Raw genomic sequence first — 25,797 nt, forward strand, 5'->3', positions numbered from 1 at the left:
TAAATGTACCCAAGTCTCACCTGGTGCCCTCCCAGCGCAACCTGTTCATAGGTGCTGTACTGGACACAACTGTATCTCGTGCATTCCCTCCTCCTCAAAGGATTTGCGCCATACAGGAAATGATTCCTTTATTACATAATGGAGCGGTCGTTCCAGTCCTGAAGGTCCTTTGCCTGCTCGGTCTGATGGCTTCTTGCATTCTGTTGGTCAACCATGCACGCTGGCACATGAGGGCGCTCCAGTGGTGCCTCCGCAGGCAGTGGTATTAACACAACAGAGATCTCAGGGAGTCTGTGAGGATCTCCAGAGAAACTGCGGCGGATCTATCTTGGTGGGGCGTGGAAGGCAATCTGTCTCAGGGAAAGCCCTTTCATCTGCCTTCCCCGGTGGCCACAGTGATTATGGATGCATCCACTCTAGGGTGGGGTGCTCATCTGGTGGATCTGGAGGTCAAAGGTCTTTGGTCTCCAGAGGAAAGGTTGCTTCACATCAACCTTCTAGAGTTACGGGCGATTCGTTTGGCGCTCAAGTCCTTCCTCCTTTCCCTTCGCGGTCGGTCAGTTCAAGTCCTGACGGACAATACGACCGCGATGTGATATGTCAACAAGCAGGGAGGAGTGGGGTCGCAGCGTCTCTGCAGAGAGACTCTGCACCTCTCGTCCTGGGTTCAGGACCATCAGATTTGTTATGTTGGGAAACAAAAAACTTCAGCAAAGGTGAATTCCATATACTATGTTTTTGTGCATCATTCCAGTTTAATTTTGGTTGAAAAAACACATGTTTGCTCTGTGGGTGATCCAGAGAAAAGACCAGTTTTGGGTATGAACACAAAGCCAGCGTATTTATTCTGGCGACCTGGAGCTGTGACATGAATTCTGCCACTAATGTATGAGCCAAGAATCTTAAAGCAGTTGAAGCTTTCGCCTGCTGGGTACATTCTTTTTTTATTGCATGGTAAGCAGTAGCTGATCTCAAAAGAAAAAAAAGTAACGGCCCCAGAATTTGCTTGCACTCCTGCCTTACCCATGAGGAAGAACATTATCAAAGGCAAACCTTATAGGAACAGTCTCCATTACATTACTTTTGTGACCCAATCCCAAAGCAGTCCCTGGATGGAGACAAAGTGGTGCCCAAGCAGTCTTACAGAAACAAATCTGGGATTCTGATTTTTTTTCAGTAGTATTTAGAAGAGGAATGCAGAGACCTTGATATAGGCACCTGAAGTGTAGTCCTAATTCCAACCCTTCCTAGAAGTCTTGAAGCTGTTGCCTTGCCTCCCGTTGCATTGGTTTGGGATCTTTCCAGAGATACGCCTACTTTAACCCAGAACAATATTGATCCGTAGAAATGGCCACCTAGATTCTGAGAGTATCTAAACTTTCCATAGTTTAGACCCTTTGTAGCCTTCTACTCTTGATTCTGTGATCTATAATATGACTGAGAGCTTGCCACTGGAAGTTCTTCTCTTCTTGAATAGTGAGGAGGAAGAAAATGCTTGCAGTGGTATTTCTTGAGATAGATGGAACTCTGATGACCTTTTTTATTGGTAGGCTCAGCTGTCGTGATTTTACATTGTTGGAATCTTTCAAGACAATATCCTTCTTTTTGCTTATTATTTTCACCATCCAGTGATATATTCACCAATTGGACGTTGATATTGCCCTAAAAACGTGGATCTCTTCCAGAGATGGTGACAAAGGTTTCTTCCAAAGTCAAAAAGGGGGCTGAAATATTAACTTTGTCAAACCCGATAATAGATTGTTGACAGTCTGTGTACATTCTATCTTTCAGAAAACCATTAGAAAAGTTTCTAGTTTGCTTCAGTATGCTAATAACGCATAGTGTGCATTTTATCAACAGTCAATGTGTACTGCATGTCCCAGGAACTACACTCCAAGGAAAAACTTGTGTCCTAGAGTGTCTACATTTTAAAAAACCCTTTCAGGCCATACTGTGGTAAAGTTACACTCAAGTCTGGCTGTAAAAGCTTGTATCACTAGAATAACCTTGGATGCAATGATCTCTGTAAAAAGTTTGAGTTGGGCTAATCGCTACAAAGAGTTCCCTCAGTACTACTTTAGGAATCCTGGCATATTCTGCCTACTACAGTACAGCAATCCTTTATCTAAACAGATACCCAGCACCATGCCATTCTAAGGTCAAGGATTAACCCTGCTTCAAAAATGTTCAATCAGAACTACAGAACTAAATTGCCTTCCTCACTGTCATCCTCATTTGTGTCCCGACCTGGGTCAGACAACCAAGGGTATCAAAATCTGACGCAGAGGACCATGGGGTCTTGTGAAGGCTTCTTGTTTGGTAATCGTCTATGTTTATGACATTTCATTTTCAAATTAGTAGACAGTTTTTTTGTTACTTTCCGATTTCAAAATAAACTCAGTCAAAGGAGTCTTAAGGGAGAGGTTTCTGACGCCAGGCGGAAGTCACTGGCTCCATTGCAGACATCAGGAACAGCAAGTTCATGGACGTCTGGTACATGCAGATCGTTTCCTTGGGCCTAAAAAACCCTGTTCTAAAGAAATGCCCTTTAATGGTCTGGCTGGCTGAAGCTGAGTAAAAACTGCCAGGATAACATCAACTTTGTCAAGTGTTAATGCTGCCATAAAGACAGTAGTAGCTTCAGAAGGCGCTCCAGAGATTGCTTGTTATATACTGCAAAATCATTAGCATGGCATACTGAAAAGCCTATTCCCTGAGGAAAGGAAAGCTTGCCTGTATTTATTTTCATTCTTATAAGGCCAGGATAAAGTCTGCATGTTAGCTTCAACATTCTCTCATCCCCATTCTATAAGTCTAGTTATGTTTACAGTGAAAAGTGGAGGACCATTGTTAGACCTGTCATCTTTAGGGAGGTCTTCCCTCAAACATTTTGCATTTTGATCCCCACATGTTGCTGAATGTTTTTGGTTGCCTTAGGACTATGAGCACGTTATCACTGCTGACTAGTGCTAAAGTGCATGTGCTTCTTCCCTGAATATGTGTGTCATCGGTGTATACATGATTAGCATATTTAATTTACCTATAAATCTTTTGTAAATTTTACCATATACCCAGGGCCTGTAAGCTAAATGTTACTAGTGGGCCTGCAGTACTAATTATGACACCCACAGAAGTAGCCGTGCCAAATTTTAATCTCTTCTTTTACTACATATGTCACACCTAAGGTAGGCCCTCGACAGCACAAAGAGGAGGGTGCTTTGAAAGTAAATGGCAGGACATGTATTTTTATGTTTTGCATGTCCTGGTAATGGCAAACTGCTAAATTCTCATTTCACTACTGTGAGGCCTACTCCTCTCTTTGGTTAGCACTGGGAATTCCCTTATGCATTTTTAAGTAGTATTTACTGAACAGAAATGAGTACCTACTTCATGTTTTACATCTCTGCAATAGTAATGATGAATCCTCCTTACTGGTGGAGTTGGATTTAACATAACTTTTTTAGAAATGCTACTTTTAAAAAGTCTACATTTCTCTGCACTTACTCTTCTGTAAGGAATGTGCATAACACCACGAGGCAGAAGTGAGCATGTATAGCTAAGAACATTGTTCATAATTCTTGGTGAATGTCTCAAATTGAAGGTCTACAAGGGTTTTCTTTTTCTTACGATCCGGCATAATACTGAGCTTAGAAACTCCGCGCCATTTTCAAGACACTTTCTGCCCTCCATTGACTTCAGTAACTGTCTAAAATACTGTCTATTCTAAGGCTCAAATTCTCTTTGTTTTACGTTCTGTTTGACAATCTTTGTACTTTTGAAACCACGTGGGATATTTAGTTTCATTTTGCCAATAACAGTGTCTAGCAACACATTCTTTTTTGATCGTCTGAACTTGGTTTTAATTGCACATTTGAAGCATGCTATGTGCGCTGCATGCAACTTTAAGGCTCCTGTTCAGCCAGATAAACTACACAAACCAGCCTCTGGAGAAAAATTACGTTTTCGTGACCCAATAGCGAAATACTTTCGATGTAAGATATAGACTATCTATAGAATACATCATTTTAAGTGTATTTTAATATTCACTTTTTAACTCAGCAGTGTAACTTGTAAAACGAAAAAGGGAAACGATGTGAAGGAGAGAGGAGTAAAACTGCTCTAGCCAGATAAAACTGATGGACATTTCTGATTTTGGAAAAAAAGGTATGAGTTCATAGCTATCCCTCATAACTCTTCGGAAAAGCGAACACAATTTATTAAATGTGTCTGACAGATACCCGAATTTTTCAATGTTCAACTCGGTGTTGGAGTCATTCAGTTGTTAATCTCTTCGAAAAGCAACATGTTTTAAAAAGATACCAATCGACCAGTAGAACAATCCTTGAACGTAACCTGGTAGAGGGAACATTTTTAGTTTCGAAATTAAGTAGGTTCATTGCTGTTGATGGTGCTGCAGGCACTTAAGAGCTGCCATGTGCTACACTTACAGAAAGGTGCACCTCACCCTTCACTGTGAAGCTGTTCTGTAAAGATAAGGATTCAAGTTTCAGACTCTCTCATTGTGGTATATATTTATGAAAATGTGGATGTTTTGTGGGAATACCAAATCAGGTGAGAGTTATTCAGTCCCACTACTGGAGAAGCCGAAGGGATGGTGCACAAGGATCTCTCTCTCTCTCTCTCTCTCTCTATATATATATATATATATATATATATATATATATATATATATATATATATATATATATATATATATATATATATATATATTACCTACTGGCGGTCGCCAGTAGGTATATATAGTTAGGATTTTTTCTCTATGGGATTTTTGAAAATTCTATGTCTAATAACTTTGGCGTTTGTGGACGGAATCGGCTGAAATTTTCAGGAAAATGGCACATTTTGTTTCTGAGCAGCCCCTGAAAATTTGGGGGGGTTTCGTCAAGGGGGGGCCGAGAAAAAAGGGGGGTCCCAAAACGCGTTTTTCCCATGTTAATTTCCATAGGGCCTTTGGCCTCACTTTTAGCTCGAACGGCTGAATGGATTTGCACGAAACTTGGCAAAATTGTAGGGACTGTTAGCCCGATGTGCCTTTGCTAGGTCTCAATATATGTGCTCCAGTGGATTTTGAGAAATTAACGTTCAAAACAAGATATATATCTGTAACAGCGCTCCGGGCTGCGCTCCGGTCCGCTTACTTTTCGTGAAACGGAACTTTGCGATGCGAAGCTGATTGGCTCCCCGGTGTCTGTCAACATTCTAAACAGTCCTGAGCGGCCGCCATCTTATCTCTCGGTAGGATCGAGAGAGAAGAAGAGGTGAAAAACGAAGGGGGAATTTAATGAAAGGGGGCAAGGTATACCCCTCTTGACCCCCTAGGAATGTTGTTGGGGTTATTAAAGGGTCCAGTGGGGAAAATAAAAAAAAAAAAAATTTTCACGGTAGAAGCGCTTCACGGGCCGCGAACTGGGCCGCAAACTGGTAGCGAAACGGGAATTCGCCATTTTGTGCTTCGTTTTAATTAAATTACTAGGTATAAGGGGGTGCGGGAGACGTATCCTAATCCCTTATGTTTTCTGAGGGTGGCTGAGGAGGCTCATATATGTTGATACATGTCTTCCAGCGGCTGTGCGTGAGCTTTTTTTTTTTTTTGCTGCGTGACGTCTGTTAACGTTCGATTCGATGGAAATCAGGAAGTGTTGACCGCCAATTTGTCAGTGCGATAAAATATTTTGTTATAAATGAATCCTTATTGATAAACATTGTCTGCGCCATCTTGCCTTTTTTCCAATGCCACAATTTTGTCGTGCACGGCAGCCATTTTAGATGCCAGGCCGGTCCCAGGCTATCACCTAGCCCTGCGGATGTAGTTTATGGCCCCAGCTGTAGAGAATCCAGACATGCCAACCCTCCCGATTCAGGCGTGAGACTACTGATTTCAGTGCTAGTCTCCCGCCTCCCGATTTCTGCAAGCAAAAACCCGGGGGCATATTACCAACAACTAGCGATAATTTTTGTCTCTAACTTGTTTAGAGACAAAAATTATCGCCGCACATCGGCGATTTTTATCGCAGATAAACCTTGCTATTAGCAAGGTTTATCGCAAATGCGATAAAAAACGGCCGCAATGCATGAATATCGCTGAAAAGTCAGCGATATTCATGCATTATCGAGCAAATGCTCTTAGCCATGTTATCCACCTCCCATTGGATAACATGGCTAAGAACTGCTCAGGGCAGGTGTTAGCTTTTTGAGATATTCGCGCTTAGCGCGAATATCTCCAAAAGTTGGTAATAGGAGATAGCGATGTTAGGGACTGTTTCCAGTCGCTAACATCTTGGCACGCCCACTTTGCATGTCATTAGTGATAAATATCACTGACATGCAAAGCGGGGCCCAAGATGGTCGCTATCTCCTTTTAGCTGTCACTAACTGGTGTTAGCGACAGCTTGGTAATAGGGAGATAATTTTATCTCCGCTTTCTTGGCTTTTAAAGCCAAAAAAGCGGAGATAAACCCCCTTGATAATATGCCCCACGATTCCTCGGGGGTTTCAGCTGACAAGGCTTGGTATTGTGTTACGTGGTAATTCTTCCAGGAAACGTCAGAGGGTCGATGCAGGGGTTCTAGAAGGGGTGATAAACCATTTAAGCCTCATGAACAAGCGCATGGTCTTTTAAAGATCTGTGAAGTACTCGGGGCGGCGGTGTGTGTGTGTCCTCTTTCAGGAGCGGGCGGGGGGGGGGGGGCACTGCCAGCAACTTGCCAGGCCAGGCAGTGTTCCAACACTTGCATCACCCTTTCTCTGCCTGCTATTGCGCTCCATGCTTCGGAAAGGTAAGAAAAAGAACGTGCATTTGAGTTTGAAATGTCCGATCCTGTAGCAGTACACTTGCAAAGCCCACACATGACAATAACCCGATTCAAGGCCCCATTCACCCGATTTTTTAAAAATATATAGCACTCCAACAAAGTAGGATTATAAAACTTTATTAACTTTTAAATATAACGAACGGAACAAAAACTGTAACAAACATTTAAACATTTTTGACAAAAAAAAGCAACAATGGTCAGAAGCTGTCTTTTGTGCGAATAGTCCCAAGGCAGCACAACGTGCTGAGTTCTGGACGGCACCCAGGTGATGTCACCTGGGTGCCGCACTGGTTTTTGGGATCCTACAATGCAGCTCAGAAAAACAGCGTGGGGCGTCCCGGGTGGTGCGGGGGGAGGCCTCGTCAGTAGCGGTCTGTTGTGCGAATAGTCCCAAGGCAGCAGAACGCGCTGAGATGTGGATGGCACCCAGGTGATGTCCAGTAAACTGCCGCACTGGTTTTGGTATCCTACAATGCTGCTCCGAAAATTGGCGTGGGGCGGCCCGGGGGGGGCGTGGGGGAGGCGGCGTGAACGGGCCTCCCCAGGTGGCGGCCATCCAGCTGAGTTGCGCCCGCTCTTGCGGCTACAGCGTCTCGCTCACCATGTAGTTGAGTTGCTCCCACTCTTGCAGTGCAGCGGTAGGCGGCTGCCACAGGACTCTTAAAATGGCGGCCGGCTCTTCGGTTTTGGGCCTGGTCCACTAAAATGGCCCTGGGACACCTTGGAACTCGGACGCTTGCCTGCTAGGACTTGGGCTCCATTCTCGAAAGCGTCCCCTCAGCCGTGAAGATTCTACAAAAGTCTTGGGGGCCCTTGACTCCTGCAGGCTTCCGGTGGGGAGCGGCTGCCATGATTGCTCGCGGAATGACCACGACGGAGCCACGGTGGTGCTCTCATGCTGACGCCAGCTTCAGTCTGAATCATCCAGAAACAAGGTGGGGCTTTCATCGTTTGGGAAAAAAAAATGTTCTAAACCAATGAAAAGTGTTATTTTTAGGTCATATGACCAAGCCTTCCATCTTTAGGAAACCAAAAGTAAAATGAACCAATGAAAAGTTTTATAAAGAAGTCACATGACCTGTTATGCGGCATAGGGCTACAAAAAGCGTAGAAAATCCGTTGGCACGTGAGGCGGCGTCAGTAGCGGACCGATGTGCGAATAGGCCGAAGGCAGCACAACGCGCCGAGATCCGGATGGCACCGAGGTGGTGTCCAGCAAATTGCCGTACTGGTGTGGCCATCCTACAATGCTGCGCCGAAAGACGGCGTGTCCAGCTGAGTTTCGGTCACTCTTGCGGTACAGTGACTCGAACGCGCCGAGATCCGGATGGCACCGAGGTTGTGTCCAGCAAGTTGCCGCACTGGTGTGGCCATCCTACAATGCTGCGCCGAAAGTCGGCGTGGGGTGCCCCGTTGGCTTATGAGGTGATGTCAGTAGTGGACCGATGTGTGAATAGGTCGGAACCAGCACAAGGCGCCAAGATCCGAATGGCAAGTCCTGGATGTTGAGTGCCATAGTTGAGAGTTCTGAGCAGTGCTTGTAAGACTATCTGAAGCTTATTTGCACCTGCTGCAGCTTCACTATTGCCCGAGGTGGTGTCCAGCAAATTGCCGCACTGGTGTGGCCATCCTACAATGCTGCGCCGAAAGACGGCGTGTTCAGCTGAGTTCCGGTCACTCTTGCGGTACAGTGACTCGAACGCGCCGAGATCCGGATGGCACCGAGGTTGTGTCCAGCAAGTTGCCGCACTGGTGTGGCCATCCTACAATGCTGCGCCGAAAGTCGGTGTGGGGTGCCCCGTTGGCTTATGAGGTGATGTCAGTAGTGGACCGATGTGTGAATAGGTCGGAACCAGCACAAGGCGCCAAGATCCGGATGGCAAGTCCTGGATGTTGAGTGCCATCGTTGAGAGTTCTGAGCAGTGCTTGTAAGACTGTCTGAAGCTTATTTGCACCTGCTGCAGCTTCACTATTGCCCTGGTGTGGCCAAAGATCGCCCATGACATAGGCGGCCGGCTCCCGAGGTCCGGCGGAACTTTTTTCCTTTTCCTTTCTGCTTCTTGTCCCACAATCCGTTTCACCTGAAGACACGACCAGGTCCCTGAATGTGTGCAGGGGGACGCTATTGATTGAATGAAAATGGCGGCTTGACACAAAGCTGACTCAAGCGTTGCTGTTGATGCTATACAGACAAAAATTGGTTTTCAGTTTGTACATTCTTCAGGATTTTTTTTTCCATCCAAGGCTGATTGAGAGTTTGTAGAAAAATGGCTTCAGATTTTCCACATATTACTCTTCAACATTCTTCCTAAATGTAACAATGTGAGACTCACTAGGAGAACGGCTGTTTATCTTTCCTTTCAAAATGCTGCCAACAATATTTTCTGAATGGAAGACACCATCTTGTAGCATAAAGGGCCGAAAGGGGTTCTGGTCTGGCCGATGGTTGGTGGAGACATTTTGACTATATCTTGGACCTGCCCGGCCTCGCCCAAAATGGCGCCGGTATAAATGGGACTCGTAACTCCTTGTTGTGTACTGGTTGAACAACCTTGATATCACGAGATATGAATGCAGTTTTGATGCTCATGGCGGGCGGGGACGAGAATTGATTGAATATTTCGACATCCCTATTGATATTAAGTTCTGATGTGTTATTGATTACTGTACTATTGAAAGTTCGAATTAACGTCACCCATGGTACTTGCACGCAAATGTATATCTAGATAACTTTTTTGTAAGTGGCCCTGTCGTATTTTAATTACAAAATGTACGTCCACCGATTCCGCAACTGTTAGACACCTTAGTTCTTGCAACCTAATGGCTCGTTCGTTACGTTCCTCTATAATGTAAATGTCTCCTCATCATATACGATTTCAGTTTGCTCCGTGGCCGGCCCACGTGGTTATAGGCCCGTATTTGTATACTGACATTTTCACAATAAAGGTTTTTAAAACAAAACATGGTAGTAGTATTTACATTGGTAAAGTTTTTACTTTTAGTCACTGTTTTCGAATCAGTAAAAGGCAAGTGAAATAAAGCAGTCCAATTACATGACGGATAAAAGGTATAATATGTAGGAACGCAGTAAAGATAAATGGTCAAGGGCAGTTGTGTTTTCCACTCCTGCAACATAAAGTGATCGATAAGAATCTGATAATCAGGCGTATCGGTGACTAAGACAGCAGGCCGAGTCTCTTTTACTCAACGGCTCCGTCATGGAACGAAGAAACGCCCTTTTTCTCGAAAAAGGAATATATTTTACTTGCAGGACAGTTGAAAATTTTCCGGGAAAGTACATTAGCCTGGAATATTATAACATATATGTTATAAAAAAAAAAGTTCGAAATCAATAAAAAGCGTATTTTTTAGGTCATATGACCAAGCTTTTCATTATTAAAATAACAAAAGTAAAATGAACCAATAAAAACTTTTATTAACAAGTCACATGACCTGTTATGCTTACGTTACGCGCTGCGCGCCGCGCCCCGGATCACTTCCGGGTGCGCTAACGCGGCGTGTCATATAACGCATTACGCGACAACGTAGGTCAAGAATATAGTCAAAATGTCTCCACCAACCAGCGTTCGGAACACAACCCCTTTCAGCAGTCCAAAAAGTTCTGTAAAATGACAACAGAGGGGACAGGCAACAAGAACCATCAGTCAAAGAGGGGAGGGCAAGTTCTTCTCTACCGGGTCATGTTGGGGCGCTACCGGAACTGATCGAATTGGTAGTCTACAGTGTTTCTGGATGTTTCAGACTAAAGCTGGCGTCAGCATGAGAGCACTACCATCTCGTAGCTCCGTCGTGGCCATTCCACGAGCAGACATGGCAGCCGCTCCCCACCAGAAGCCTGCGGAAGTCGGGGGCCCCCAAGACTTTTGTAGAATCTTCACGGCTGAGGGGACGCTTTCGAGAATGGGACCCAAGCCCTATCAGGGAAGCGTCCGAGTTCCAAGGTGTCCCAGGGCCATTTTAGTGGACCACGCCCAAATCTGAAGAGCCGGCCGCCATTTTGAGAGTCCTGTGGCAGTCGCCTATCGTTGCATCGCAAGAGCGGGAGCAACTCAACTACATGGTGAGCGAGACGCTGTAGTCGCAAGAGCGGGCGGTAAACAGCTGAATGGCGGAAGAGGCACAGTGTAGCAAAAGCGGGCGGAATGGCAACTAAAACGGTAAAGGGGCGCCCCACTACAGCGTGTCTTCAGGTCAAACGGATTGTGGGACAAGGTCCAGAATAGAAGAGTCATCAAAAGGCAAAAAGTTCCGCCGGACCCCGGGAGCCGGCCGCCTATGTCGGGGGCGATCTCAGGCTAAACCGGTGCTATAAGACTTGGGGAGGGGGTCGGAGCCAAGCATCTTCTCCGAGTCCGTGCCATCACACCGCCCCTCGGGGGCCTCCGTCAAGCGGTTTAGGGAGGTACCATATCACATTGTTTTCAAATGCAGTCAGGTCCACAAACGACACTCACTTACTTTGAGAATAGTGAAGCTGCAGTAGGTGGAAATAAGCTTCAGACAGTGTTACAAGCGCTGCTCAGAACTCTGAACTATGGCACCCAACATCCAGAACTTATGCCATTTGAGAATGGCAGTGATATTGAAGCAACTCAGGGACCAAAACCATTAACGTACTTTCACGTATGAAAATCTTACTTGGGGAGGGGGCAGGAGCGAAGCGCCCCCTCCCAGTCCGTGCCACCACACCGTATGTTGAAAATCTGAAGCCATCGTTCTACAAACTCAACCAACCTTGGATGGAAAAATCTAGGAAAATGTACAAACTGAAAACCAGTTTTGGTCTGCATAGCATCAGTAGCAACGCTTGCTATCAGAGTGCATGAGTTTCATGCTCGATCGATTGAGCTAGCCGGATCGGGCAATAAAAAGTATAAAATAGTTATGTAAATAGTTATTTAATAAAATGTTTTACCCTGTTTCTTTGCTGGTGTGTTGTCTATATTTTTAATATTTGCATAGGGTTTGTCGTTATTTTGGGCGGGGTGGGTGACGGAGCCGAGCTGTCTTGCAGCCCTCATGGTGTGGAGCTCAGTTCATCTCACTATTTTCGTATTTCTCATGAAGGGTTGTTCCTAATATTTCTATTTTAGCGAGGTCAAAAAGAGATCCAATTAGTGGCCTACTGATTTTGCTCGATTAATTTTATTTTTTTACACGATTTTTCACGATTTTTCACTATCTGCAAAGACTAAACAGAGTATTGCGACTTTGTGCTTGTTTGTAAATAGAGAATGAACCAAAGAGAATCAATTGTAAAACAGTAAATGCTTGGATAACAATCAATCAAATGGAGAGACAAGCAGGCACGACGGATTACAACGGGGGTAAAGGCCTGCGTTAACTACTCTTCACTATCTGCAAAGAGAGAGTACTACTAAGAGAAAAGAGGGGAGGGGGGCAGCGTTCAAAGCACATCAGCGTGCATAAACACGAAAAAGTTTTTACCTATCACGTACTTGACATTTTACAGCTTTTGATATTTGCTATTAAAAAACCAATGAAATTCACTGAAAAAAACATAGGTTATAGGCCATATATAGTTAGGAATTTGCATTTACAAAACCTTGAAAATTCACTGAAAAAACCATTGGTTATAGACCATATATAGTTAGGGATTAGCCTTTTCAAAACCTTATTTTACTCACACAAAACCATTGAAATTTCATATATAGTTAGTTCCACTAACTATATATCGCGCACCCGCAATCCACTGCTGATGATGTCACATATTACATCATTCATGACATGGTTAGTGACATCACTGATGACATCACTGATGACATCTCAAATGACATCACTGATGACATCTCAAATGACATCACTGATGACATCTCAAATGACATCACTGATAAAATCACTGATAACATCTCATTTGACATGACTGATCACATCACTGATGATATCATTCATGTGATAATACCATGAACCTCTTCAGACTCTAATATAACCTTAGATACAATCAGTGTAAACAGACAGTCACAGACTGTCACTCATCCATGGAGTTACTCACACACCTAGTCAGTTATGCAAAAAATCAATCACACCTCCATTTTCTCAACTATACAGTTATACACACCTTACTTATTCAAACATATACTAACACATATTTACTTTACTCTCTTATACAATCCCTGATACATGTTCACAATGATCCATACAGCCACTCACACATTCACTGGCTCTTATGCACAGTTATTTATATATGTCAACTCTCACATGTACTGTGTTTTACATATGTACTTACTTTGACATGTAGCACTGAGATATCCATTCACTCACTAATACACTCATGCACAGTCAACCGCCCATACAGCTGTTTCCACATGCACTTTTGAACCCATACATATAGTGAATCAACTACTCACACATCTATGTACAGAGTCACACACCTCCCAGCCACCCATACACACACACTCAGTTTCCCATACAAATACTTGGACAACCAATGAATAACCCATACAGTTACTCATATAGCTACTGATCAACATATGCAGCAGTTTGTAGAACAACAGATATAATGATGCACAAATTAAAACAGTTTAGTCACTAACCCATGCACTCAGTGAGACACATTTAATCACTCACTCATACAGTCAGTCATGCACCTACTAAATCCTTCATCCAGACACTTATACATCCACTCATTCTTCAATATGTAAGACATATTTTAACTTTACAGAAACATACAGTCACTGGATGTTGTCATCAGTGATGTCATCAGTGATGTCATTTGAGATGTCATCAGTGATGTCATCAGTGATGTCACTAACCATGTCATGAATGATGTAATATGTGACATCATCAGCAGTGGATTGCGGGTGCGCGATATATAGTTAGTGGAACTAACTATATATGAAATTTCAATGGTTTTGTGTGAGTAAAATAAGGTTTTGAAAAGGCTAATCCCTAACTATATATGGTCTATAACCAATGGTTTTTTCAGTGAATATATATATATATATATATATATATATATATTACCTACTGGCGGTCGCCAGTAGGTATATATAGTTAGGATTTTTTCTCTATGGGATTTTTGAAAATTCTATGTCTAATAACTTTGGCGTTTGTGGACGGAATCGGCTGAAATTTTCAGGAAAATGGCACATTTTGTTTCTGAGCAGCCCCTGAAAATTTGGGGGGGTTTCGTCAAGGGGGGGCCGAGAAAAAAGGGGGGTCCCAAAACGCGTTTTTCCCATGTTAATTTCCATAGGGCCTTTGGCCTCACTTTTAGCTCGAACGGCTGAATGGATTTGCACGAAACTTGGCAAAATTATAGGGACTGTTAGCCCGATGTGCCTTTGCTAGGTCTCAATATATGTGCTCCAGTGGATTTTGAGAAATTAACGTTCAAAACAAGATATATATCTGTAACAGCGCTCCGGGCTGTGCTCCGGTCCGCTTACTTTTCGCGAAACGGAACTTTGCGATGCGAAGCTGATTGGCTCCCCGGTGTCTTTCAACATTCTAAACAGTCCTGAGCGGCCGCCATCTTATCTCTCGGTAGGATCGAGAGAGAAGAAGAGGTGAAAAACGAAGGGGGAATTTAATGAAAGGGGGCAAGGTATACCCCTAGGAATGTTGTTGGGGTTATTAAAGGGTCCCGTGGGGAAAATAAAAAAAATATTTTTTTTCACGGTAGAAGCGCTTCACGGGCCGCGAACTGGGCCGCAAACTGGTAGCGAAACGGGAATTCGCCATTTTGTGCTTCGTTTTAATTAAATTACTAGGTATAAGGGGGTGCGGGAGACGTATCCTAATCCCTTATGTTTTCTGAGGGTGGCTGAGGAGGCTCATATATGTTGATACATGTCTTCCAGCGGCTGTGCGTGAGCTTTTTTTTTTTTTTGCTGCGTGACGTCTGTTAACGTTCGATTCGATGGAAATCAGGAAGTGTTGACCGCCAATTTGTCAGTGTGATAAAATATTTTGTTATAAATGAATCCTTATTGATAAACATTGTCTGCGCCATCTTGCCTTTTTTCCAATGCCACAATTTTGTCGTGCACGGCAGCCATTTTAGATGCCAGGCCGGTCCCAGGCTATCACCTAGCCCTGCGGATGTAGTTTATGGCCCCAGCTGTAGAGAATCCAGACATGCCAACCCTCCCGATTCAGGCGTTAGACTACTGATTTCAGTGCTAGTCTCCCGCCTCCCGATTTCTGCAAGCAAAAACCCGGGGGCATATTACCAACAACTAGCGATAATTTTTGTCTCTAACTTGTTTAGAGACAAAAATTATCGCCGCACATCGGCGATTTTTATCGCAGATAAACCTTGCTATTAGCAAGGTTTATCGCAAATGCGATAAAAAACGGCCGCAATGCATGAATATTGCTGAAAAGTCAGCGATATTCATGCATTATCGAGCAAATGCTCTTAGCCATGTTATCCACCTCCCATTGGATAACATGGCTAAGAACTGCTCAGGGCAGGTGTCCGCAATCATAATGACCCCCATAGTTAGGAATTAGCATTTACAAAACCTTGAAAATTCACTGAAAAAACCATAGGTTATAGACCATATATAGTTAGGAATTAGCATTTACAAAACCTTGAAAATTCACTGAAAAAACCATAGGTTATAGACCATATATAGTTAGGAATTAGCATTTACAAAACCTTAATTTACTCGCACAAAACCATTGAAATTCGCATATATAGTTAGTTGCGCTAACTATATAGCGCGCACCCGCAATCCACTGCTGATGATGTCACATATTACATCATTCATGACATGGTCAGTGACATCACTGATGACATCACTGATGACATCATCCAGTGTTTGTATGTTTCTGTAAAGTTAAAATATGTCTTACATATTGAAGAATGAGTGGATGTATAAGTGTCTGAATGAAGGATTTAGTAGGTGCATGACTGACTGTATGAGAGAGTGATTAAATGTGTCTCACTGAGTGCATGGGTTAGTGACTAAACTGTCTTAATTTGTGCATCATTATATCTGTTGTTCTACAAACTGCTGCATGTGTTGATCAGTAGCTATATGAGTAACTGTATGGGTTATTGATTGGTTGTCCAAGTATTTGTATGGGAGAGTGAGTGTGTGTGTGGGGGTGGCTGGGAGGTGTGTGACTCTGTGCATACATGTGTGAACAGTTTATTCACTATATCTATGGGTTCAAAACTGCATGTTGAAACAGCTGTATGGGTGGTTGACTGTGTACGAGTGTATTGGTGAGTGAATGGATATCTCAGTGCTACACGTCAAAGTAAGTACATATGTAAAACACAGTACATGTGAGAGTTCACATATATAAATTACTGTGCATAAGAGCCAGTGAATGTGTGAGTGGCTGTATGGATCATTGTGAACTTGTATCAGGGATTGTATAAAAGAGTAAATATGTGTTAGTATATGTTCGAATAAGTAAGGTGTGTATAACTGTATAGTTGAGGAAATGGAGGTGTGATTGATTCTTTGCATGACTGACTAGGTGTGTGAGTAACTCCATGGATGAGTGACAGTCTGTGAGTGTCTGTTTACACTGAGTGTATCTAAGGTTATATCAGAGTCTGAAGAGGTTCATCGTATAATCACATGAATGATGTCATCAGTGATGTGATAAGTAATGTCAAATGAGATGTCATCAGTGATGTCATTTGAGATGTCATCAGTGACGTCATCAGTGATGTCACTGACCATGTCATGAATGATGTAATATGTGACATCATCAGCAGTGGATTGCGGGTGCGCGATATATAGTTAGCGCAACTAACTATATATGCGAATTTCAATGGTTTTGTGCGAGTAAATTAAGGTTTTGTAAATGCTAATTCCTAACTATATATGGTCTATAACCTATGGTTTTTTCAGTGAATTTTCAAGGTTTTGTAAATGCTAATTCCTAACTATATATGGTCTATAACCTATGGTTTTTTCAGTGAATATATATATATATATACACACACACATACATATTTATAATCATATACATATATATTTATTTATTTATTTATATTAAAAAGTACAACTGCAAAGGGTGTGGTCTGAGACAGGATATCTGAGTAAAGAATACATATGTTTAATGACTTTCTTTGCTTTAACAAAAAGAAAGTGACAATAAAATAGCCTGTGTCTCGTCTCGGAGTCAAACACACATGACTACCCCTTTAGGGGTTCTTTCAAATTCTTAGTTCTCACTGAGGAAATCTAAAAATTCAATTTATTCCCAGTTGCACCAACACTTCAGCTGTGATTGCCACAAGCATGAATAAGATGTCTGAAAAAAAATTAACATTTTATGTAATTTAAAAGTTACTGCGCTTAGAGTCCCAAGGATTCATCAATAATTTGGGTTCTGGATAGCTTTTGAAATGGTGCGTGGAATGAAATTCAGTGTTTTTTTTCTGTTTATTTCCAGCTCGTTGACACTTCTCCGCTGCCAGGTTCATTTCGAGCTCTCTCGCATCGAAGAAGACGCGGACAGGATTGAAGCGGCTATTAGGCACATAGAGAAGGCAATACTGCTAGACGATGGACAGTACCAGGACCAGCTCAAGATTGCTTCCCACCGTCTCAAATTGTGCGCCACTTTGTACACAAAACCAGACCGCGTGGAGGACCAGGCCACTATGCTGATAGAGCAGGTACTGTTAAGATCTCCTCAGAGAGGGAAGCATTGCTGTGAGTGCATAGGTTTCCTCAGTGTAAATGTGCCCTTGCACACAGATGATCATTCTTTTTGGCTTTCACAGTTGGATGAATTATGTAAGACCCATTCAGAAACGTCTGTGTTGCTTTTCTCCCACAAGACATATTGCCAGAGGTTAGGTACAGAACGTCACACTTTCCATCTGTCTGTTCTTTCAAAGACTGGAGCTGTCACTGTAAAGACTTTCATGTTCAACATTATTCAGCAGAGTTAAATACATCCATCCGAAAATAATTTTGCGTTTTATAGTGTCCTGTACTGGATATTTTACATATAGAAACCAAATTTACAATATCTGTTCCTGTTAGTAATTTTGAGTAAATTTTTTTATCTTAAATCACATGTATTCTATATTTTTAACATTCTCCTAGGGAATGCTACCTTAAAAGCATCCTTCTACTATATTCCTAAAACCCTGCATGAAAACTGATCTTGAACTATGTATACTAATTGATCTCTTACCTTCCTTTCTGTTTAAAGATCCTCTCCCTACCCCCCATTCTATGCATGTCTTTTTGTCAGAGTGTAGCCTGCTCTGTTATTTATATACTTCCAGCTGCCGCACGTTAGAGATTATATATAACACAGTTATAGTAATGTACTCTTCAATCCTGGTTTTTTTCCAGTTGTTTAACACGTCATTTATTGTGATTTCCGAAAGCTCTTCACTGTAACAGTAGCCAACACGTTTTGTCGCGTTTGCGACTTCATCAGGACTCCTTATTTTGCTATTTCTAAAAAAGGTGCTGGTTCATAAATGGTTAAATTTCAATGTTCCATCCCGCACAGAGTGTTCGGTAGAAGTTATAATTTCTGGTGTAGAAGGATGGCCATAGCAAGTATCCCGCTGTATAGTCAAAGGTTTTGCATGGGTGTTCACCGTACAAAGAAAAAAAATAATTATATATATATATATATTAGTTGACGTCTTGAATCTGGTAAAGTGTTGTTATCTAGGGATAAGTAGAAGCCCAAACTGTGGGTATGCACTGTAATTCGGCGTCGTGCTCGGGCCCGATCACAATAACGTCTTGTAAAACAGCTGAAGAAACCAGGTTTGAAGAATACATTACTATAGCTGTGTTAAATATAATCTCTTACGTGTGCCAGATGAAAGTATATTGTCGTACAAGTAATCCTTGATAAGGGTTCTTACCTATGAATGTGGGGTGAACATTCATTCATCATGTGCAGCGTAGTTACAGGGTGTGTGCTACAATACTTTGGTGGTAATCTCAAGTGAGTGCTGAGGTACCTTCTTTTTCACCCCCCTTTTTTGTCTAATCTGTTGCTTGCCTAACTGCCTCACTCTACAATATTTGGGCAAACTGGCCATATTTGTGGCCACAAATTACAAACTCTCCCTATGTCTAACCATTCCGTGCAATTTAGCAATATCAAACAGCTTCTAGCCAATCTACTTCTACCGCCTTCCATTTGCATGGGCTTATAGTAATGATCAGACCTAGCTTCTATTAACTTAATTTACCTCAAAGAAACTGAAAGAAATTCATGGAACTGTGTCCTGAGATCACAAGAATAATCCCAGTAACTGACAGTAACTAATAACTACTGGAATAACGATTTTGGATTAGCATGCTACCTGCTATAAAGCGCTTTTGCGTCTCATCGGGGGTAGTAAGCACTATGTAAATGAAGTTGTAATACAATACAATAATAATTTGTAGATATCTGTTTCGCCCTGGAAGTGAATGAAAATATGTATGTGCTTGGATAAAAGGTGAAAACTAGAATATGGCGATCAAGATTTATAGCTAAATGGTTTTTGAAATTGTCTGTCCAAATATTGAAAATTAGCAGAATAAACACTAGAGTTTATGGGCAGATTACTAAACTTAAAATGTGGCACAACATGTCCCTTGAATTTAACGCCCCCCTCCCCCCAACGTTCTCTTATTGTACTCTTTTTCAAACGAGTCTAATTTGAACTTGATAGAATCCAATTGATTCAGAGTCTGAATTGAGCAGGATTTATGACCCTCATAATTTGAAGATGGATTTGATCGCAGATATGTCAGTTACTAGTCATAATTAACAGTAAAAAAGAAGAATATTGCATAGGTAAATATACAACTATATTTTCATCCATGCATCTTATATTGTTTGTTTCAGGCCAAAAAAGGGAGTCTGAAAGACGGTGTGCGGAAAAATAGACCACAGCTAGTGAACGCAGGGCTCGCTCTAGCTCCCAACGAATTTCAGACTGTTCTTGATAGCGAAAATGAAACCAAGGGTAACGTATACAAAGCATTTTTTACACATTGTATCATGAACATAGAAAACCTTCCGCTGTGTTTTAGCCATGCCTTTGAGGAATCGCTCCTGGTGCTGTTTTTGTGTGGTTGGGTTTTGTTGGTTTAAGCTAATCTGGACCACATCAGTAGAGAACTAGAGGGGAAATGAAATGATGTCTTTCTAAGCCGCACAGGCTGTACTGAAGAGCCATTCTCCAACATCCAACAAAAAGCTACATCGCAAAGCTATAATAGATCTTCGTAACTGTAACTTCTTAAGTTATCTAGTAGAATTTGTGCTTATGACCCACGGTCTATTATTTTGAGAATAACTGCATTTATAAAAAATGTGTTTTCAAAGTTAACTGGGTTCACTCTAATTTGCATTTGTCTATAAATTATCAGAACCCTAAGCAAGCCACCTGAAATTTTACTTTACACATATTCTTTCGGAGGGGCACTTTAGGTTAATTATTTCTAGTTATGGATGTAAGTAGAGGTCAGTGCCCTTATAAGGAACTAGAACTAGCACAGAGATCAAGAATATACTTTTGATCACAACTTGCTTAGCAGAAACATGAGGAGTCAACCCAAACTTTGCTTGCTTATAAATTCACCGAAATTGAAGGTAGAAAAACACCAGCATGGCAATTCATTCTGCCCTATCCCGCCTACTTTAAACTGTGCACTAGTAAGGTTTATGGATTGAGCTGTAAAAACACTAGGGGAGGGGACCCATGAACAGGATCCTTCATCAGAAATATAACTGGCAAGTCCCCCCTGCAGACATCCAGAAAAGGATAAACTGTTAGAGTCATCACAACAACTGACTAAAGGGGCCGGGCACCCAGGCTGGACTACTCCAGGACAAAAAAAAGATATATATTTTTTTAAACTTGGACACGATAACAATAGCCCCAAAGTTGCCCCCTTCAATGCTTGTGTACACTCCAGGGCAATTCTTGGTGCTGCTAACATGACCCAGGGGGGCCAAAGCCAACCTTACCAAGCCTATTCGTAGATGGAAAAACATGTTTTCAGGGGTATCTAATGTGGCTGGTAGTATTGCAGAGAAAAAGAGGTTGACTATTCCATAAAGGAGGACCTAGTATTGCAGAAAAAAAGAGGTTGGCTATTCCATAAAGGAGGACCCAGCTCCAAGAACGTCTGGCTACTCTTGCATTAATGCCTGAATGATAACGGCTAAATAGATACTGATGAGCAAAGCATACAATTCTCAGGCACAATTATAGCTGTATCATGTCTTTAAGGAACTTGGAATTGCTCCTAGCCCATAGGATGGGCAAGTCTCAAAGTCTACAAGATGACTCTGCAGACCACCGAGTGCCAACTGGGGCAGAGAAAATGGATGTCAGTTGTTTTCTGGCATTAACAAAGGGGAGACAAGGGGCCATAAATGTCCAGCAGACGAGCCCCCAGATATGAACTGGGGTGTGTGAGGGCCCTTGCTCCTCATAGGAGCTATTCCCCCTCTTGTTCAGGTCTCACCTACTTTTCTTCTGTTAGGAACAGCACACCTCATGGTTTACAATTGTTTTCTGTGACCACAGATAGCTGTTCAGAGGGGGTGGGACAAGAAGGCATTCTATGTTGTGGTTTCAATGGAAATATAGGAGGATGCAACCATTAACGTCAGTGGGTCCTTGGACAGGTCACCGCCCACGTTTCCAAAGACTTTCATGGACAGAGGACAGTAGGTCAATTCTAAGGTCCAAAAACTGGAGGGCTGACCTTGATATCACTTCCGCCCAGAATGAATACATCCGCCCTGTACTACTTTAGTTTGTACCAGTTGCTTTCAATCCAGGACATCATTGTAAATTTGGATATATTAGCCTTTATTTTAATATTTAGTTGCATAAGCCTTCTAGGATGCAGACTCGTGCCCTGCACTATACCTAATGAGGATAGTCACGCTGAGCTATTTAACCACAGTAATAAAGGATGGGGCCGAATGATGAATGCTCACACTGACTGGACAGTGAACATAGCCCTACTGTAAAGGCTCCCTGACTTCATCATTCATGGCCCGCTATGCTTACCTGCGCATCTGAGACTTATGCTACTCAAAATAACTAGGTGTAGAATGAGTAGTCAAAAAACTCCTAGACCTTTGCTTAAGCTGTATTTAAATAAGTGTAAGGTTTTACCACTGTCACCTGACCAATGTTCTGTAAAAGAAAGTATTATCCTTTCAATATCGTAAATGTTTTTGGGTCGAGAAGTCTACCAAACCATTCCTCTGCTAATTGATCTTTGCAATAATATTTCGACCTTTGGTGAGACCTAATGTGTGTTAAATGCTTTTGCGAATGTCTGTTTTCGTGTACACCTTAAAAAGAGGTACTTGATCACTGTACTCATCCTGCTCTTGACTTTCCATTGTAAATGTGAGTGTGTAATATTTCTGGAAGTATAGTAGAATTGACAGGCAGATTTACAAGCCCCTTGCGCCGCCAGTGTCTCACGTTGCGTGATGCACTGTCAACGCAACCTGCTGAGTGATATTTACAAGCACAGGTAAAGCCACCCTGTATGACTTTACCTGTGCTTGTAATTATCGCCCCTTTTCACGCAACGCTTTGCGTGTTAGGGGCGTGAAATGGGTGTTGCTGTGGGTGTTCCTACGCAAAACCCATGTCCATTGACGCATTTCCGGATTTACGAGCAATTGTAAATTCTGAAATGCATCAGAATGCTACACCACCCTAGGGGGCGGCGTAGCATGGTGCAACGAGGAAAAATGTATTCATTTCCCCTCGTTATTTTCCTCTTTCAATGCGTGCTGCACTCTATAGCACACATTGGAAGAGGAAATCACCTCAATTGATTGTTTTTGTGCAGGAAGGTGCCCCTTCCTGCACAAAAACAATGTCTGCACTACGCCGGAATCACTGCACCCTGGTGCAAGGGTGCCTGCACCGGTGCATGGCAATAGTTTGTGCACCAGCACAGGGAGAAGCACAGAGATGCAACATATTGTTGTAAATATGTTGCATCCCTGTGCTTCAAAACTAACGCAGCGCGGCGCAGCAAAATGACTTGTGGCACCGCGCTGCGTTAGATTCTTGTAAATCTGCCCCTTTGTGTGTTAGTGGGGTGTGCTTCTTAGTGTACACGTCCAATGCCAGTCCTTATTTTCTAGAGCCTAATCCGTAAAATCCTTTTCTTAGCTATCCTTCATTGATTTATGGGAAGGGCTTGGGACTTCGCATTTCCTCCTAAAGTAATTATAAATAAAGCATATTAATCCAAATCATAAAATGCACTTTTTCAAAAATTGCTCCTAAAATTGTAATAAGATGATTGTTTTGCCATTTCACCCCAGTGCTCAACGCTTGACCTTTCATTTCAGTTTCTTTTTTCGTTCCATGCTGCTGAATGCTATTTTGTAAGTGTTACCAATATAGTAATTATGTTAAAAAGATTGATATGACATAAACATTTGTCCACAATGGGCCTACATTTGACTAAAGAGCATCGAAGACCAAAGTAAAATTGTGCACCAAAAAATAAGGACTCAGAAAAAATACATAGACTCTCCTTATCACCCTAGAACCCACTGTCGAGCTACAAAGATCCCCATGTGTTTTGACTCTATTGTAATATTTTTCTAAATGTGCTTTCTGTTGGTGAAATATGTTTGAGAATTTCCCAGTTCTAGGCCATTTTTTTTGCTGAATATTGGTAATAAAGTAGATCATTTGGTGTACTTGGCTCTTAACTGTGAGCATTGAAAAGCAGCTATGCTTTATGGCGAGTTCTATACAACTTGATTATTCAATTTCAACATGCAATTTGTGCTTACTGTAAATCTCTTCTGATAAACCTTCCTAAAAGACACTGATGCAGTGATTGAAATGAACATCTCGTACATATTTTAAAACACCTTTCTTTCTCGTAAAGTTTCCACAGGTAAAAATTCCAAGGGTCAAATCAGTTTCCTGTTTATGAAAGCACGGCATCACGCCAATAGCGTGCAAAAGGCCGGTGAGCATTTGGCAAGTATAGGAGAGAACAATGCGGAAGAAAGGTGAGTCAACTTTGTACATGTGTTGACCATTTAAAGCAATGCTCGTTGGCACTGAAGAGGAATCTATACTTCTTAACGTGAACAATTTTATAATGATGTAATTGCTTAATTTAGTTTAGCGATAGTTTAATTAATGATGGATACGTTTAACTGCAGATTCCTCACCTCAGAATGTTCCCCAGATGCCAGACTGGATCAGGAAACGGTTCCCTAGCAACCCTCCTTGGTGAGAATGTTTAGCTCCGTTTTGGATCCGTACTGCCCCAGAAGTAACAAAGCACAGCAATATTTAAGCATCAGCCCTACTCTCTGATACCAGTCCCTTTCTTGCTGTGCTTGCTGATGCAGTCACAGCTCCGCTTCCAATTTAATAGACCTTTCGACTCCTTCCAAATGAATGTCCCCTCCTTAAACAGCAGGTTTCAGATGATGCCATAACTGTCAAAAGCAGATGTCGGTCACTTGCATGAGGTTTGTCTCTGGTGTTTGGGCTCCAGGACACGATTTGAAGTTGTGCAATATGTCCAGCCTCATGCACACAGACTGGGAACTGAGATGGAGCTGTACATTGCGGAACATAAGAAGTCCGCGGAGGTCTCCTAAATCCCGCTTCATCTGGCTCCCCAGGCCGTTCCTGTAAGTGGTCAACATTTTGTGGTCAAAGTCCTCTGGTATGTCCTAATGCAAACACAAAAAAGCGTAGAGGACTCAACTTCTATCTGTCGCTATGTATCGAAAAAGAAGGCATGCAGGGCTTCATGATCTGTCAGTCTCCATCCATGTCCCCGCTTATGGAGCAGATTCCCTCACTGACTCTGGTTCAGCCAGAGTTTCCTGGGCCATCAATGGCACCGCAGCAGATTGAAGCATTCGAGGAGACTATGCTGCAGATTTTTGGTGCTCGTCTTACTCCCTCTGGCACGCCTTCAAACCCCTAAGAACCACAGGGGCCTCTATTCAGTGTCCTGCCGGTGTATCCTTCCTCGATGTCTTACCCCTTGGGACCTTTTTCACTCTGACTCCAAGACTTGCACCAGTTCCTTCCTCATCTGCGCCTCTCCTGATACAGCCAGTGCTCGAAGAGGATCCAGTGCCGATGCGAGTGTCTTAACTGAACTGACTTCAGCCGGATCTCAACCGATATCGCGCTACAAGATAACAAAAGTGGTACTGGTCATCATACAGCGGGACTCTAAAGCAGTGTCTCTATTGGGGAGAATGCTCCAGCACAGGCACCATTATGTTTTTGACTTCGGAGTCCGAACATGCTACACCCCAAGATGCAGGATGATGATGGTGTGGAGGGAAAAAGGGATGGTTTTCTCCCCCTCACCGCACAGATGGCAGCTTTTACATGGGCTTACAAGAGGAAAGAGGGCTTGATTCCTCCCTGAAGCAGGGTTTGACTTACCACTTGAACTAACAATGGAAGAGAGTGCATCATTTGCGGTGATAGTCTGACAGTTAGCTGTAGTCCTAGATTTGCAGCTGTCTTCATCAAGACCAACATTAACATGCTTACAGAAATGTTGCCGCCTGACCCAGCCATGTCTGACACCTTGCTCCCCTTAATGAGGCCCTTACTGATAACTTGAGGAACATTTGGTCAAAGACTTGCTCCTGCCCACTAATGAATAGGTACAGGGTAGGGAGCCACAGACTGGCTGCTGGTGTCTGATTTTTTTTTCTCAACATCCTTCTTCAGAGAGCCCTGTAGTTCAAACCTCAAACTGTAAGGTCAACCGCAATTAATTCCCCACTACTCCTCCGGATAGGGAGGCATTGGCAAATGCATGTTCTCACTATGCCAGTTTGGCATTGCGATTGTTAACTGCTTTATGTTTATTAGGTTGCTATAAACATGCTCTCGAGGGCAAACTCAAAACTTTCGAGAACACTGGGGTAATGCAATATACTAAGAAACACAATGGTTTAATTGGGCATCAATCCCACTAGA

At 42.6% G+C, this 25,797-nt stretch overlaps 1 protein-coding gene across 1 annotated transcript in view; it reads left to right on the forward strand.

The window, feature by feature from the left end:
* The window catches only part of CFAP46 (cilia and flagella associated protein 46), a 1,558,477-nt gene that overhangs the window by 353,165 nt on the left and 1,179,515 nt on the right, over positions 1-25,797 (forward strand). The window contains exons 13-15 of the mRNA XM_086922533.1: positions 17,241-17,466; positions 19,665-19,785; positions 23,714-23,840. Coding sequence (XP_086778659.1) covers positions 17,241-17,466; positions 19,665-19,785; positions 23,714-23,840 — 474 coding nt within the window. The remainder of the gene's footprint in view (positions 1-17,240; positions 17,467-19,664; positions 19,786-23,713; positions 23,841-25,797) is intronic.

This window comes from Lissotriton vulgaris, chromosome 5 (genome assembly GCF_964263255.1).
Source record: "Lissotriton vulgaris chromosome 5, aLisVul1.2, whole genome shotgun sequence".
Taxonomy (NCBI): Eukaryota; Metazoa; Chordata; class Amphibia; order Caudata; family Salamandridae; genus Lissotriton; species Lissotriton vulgaris.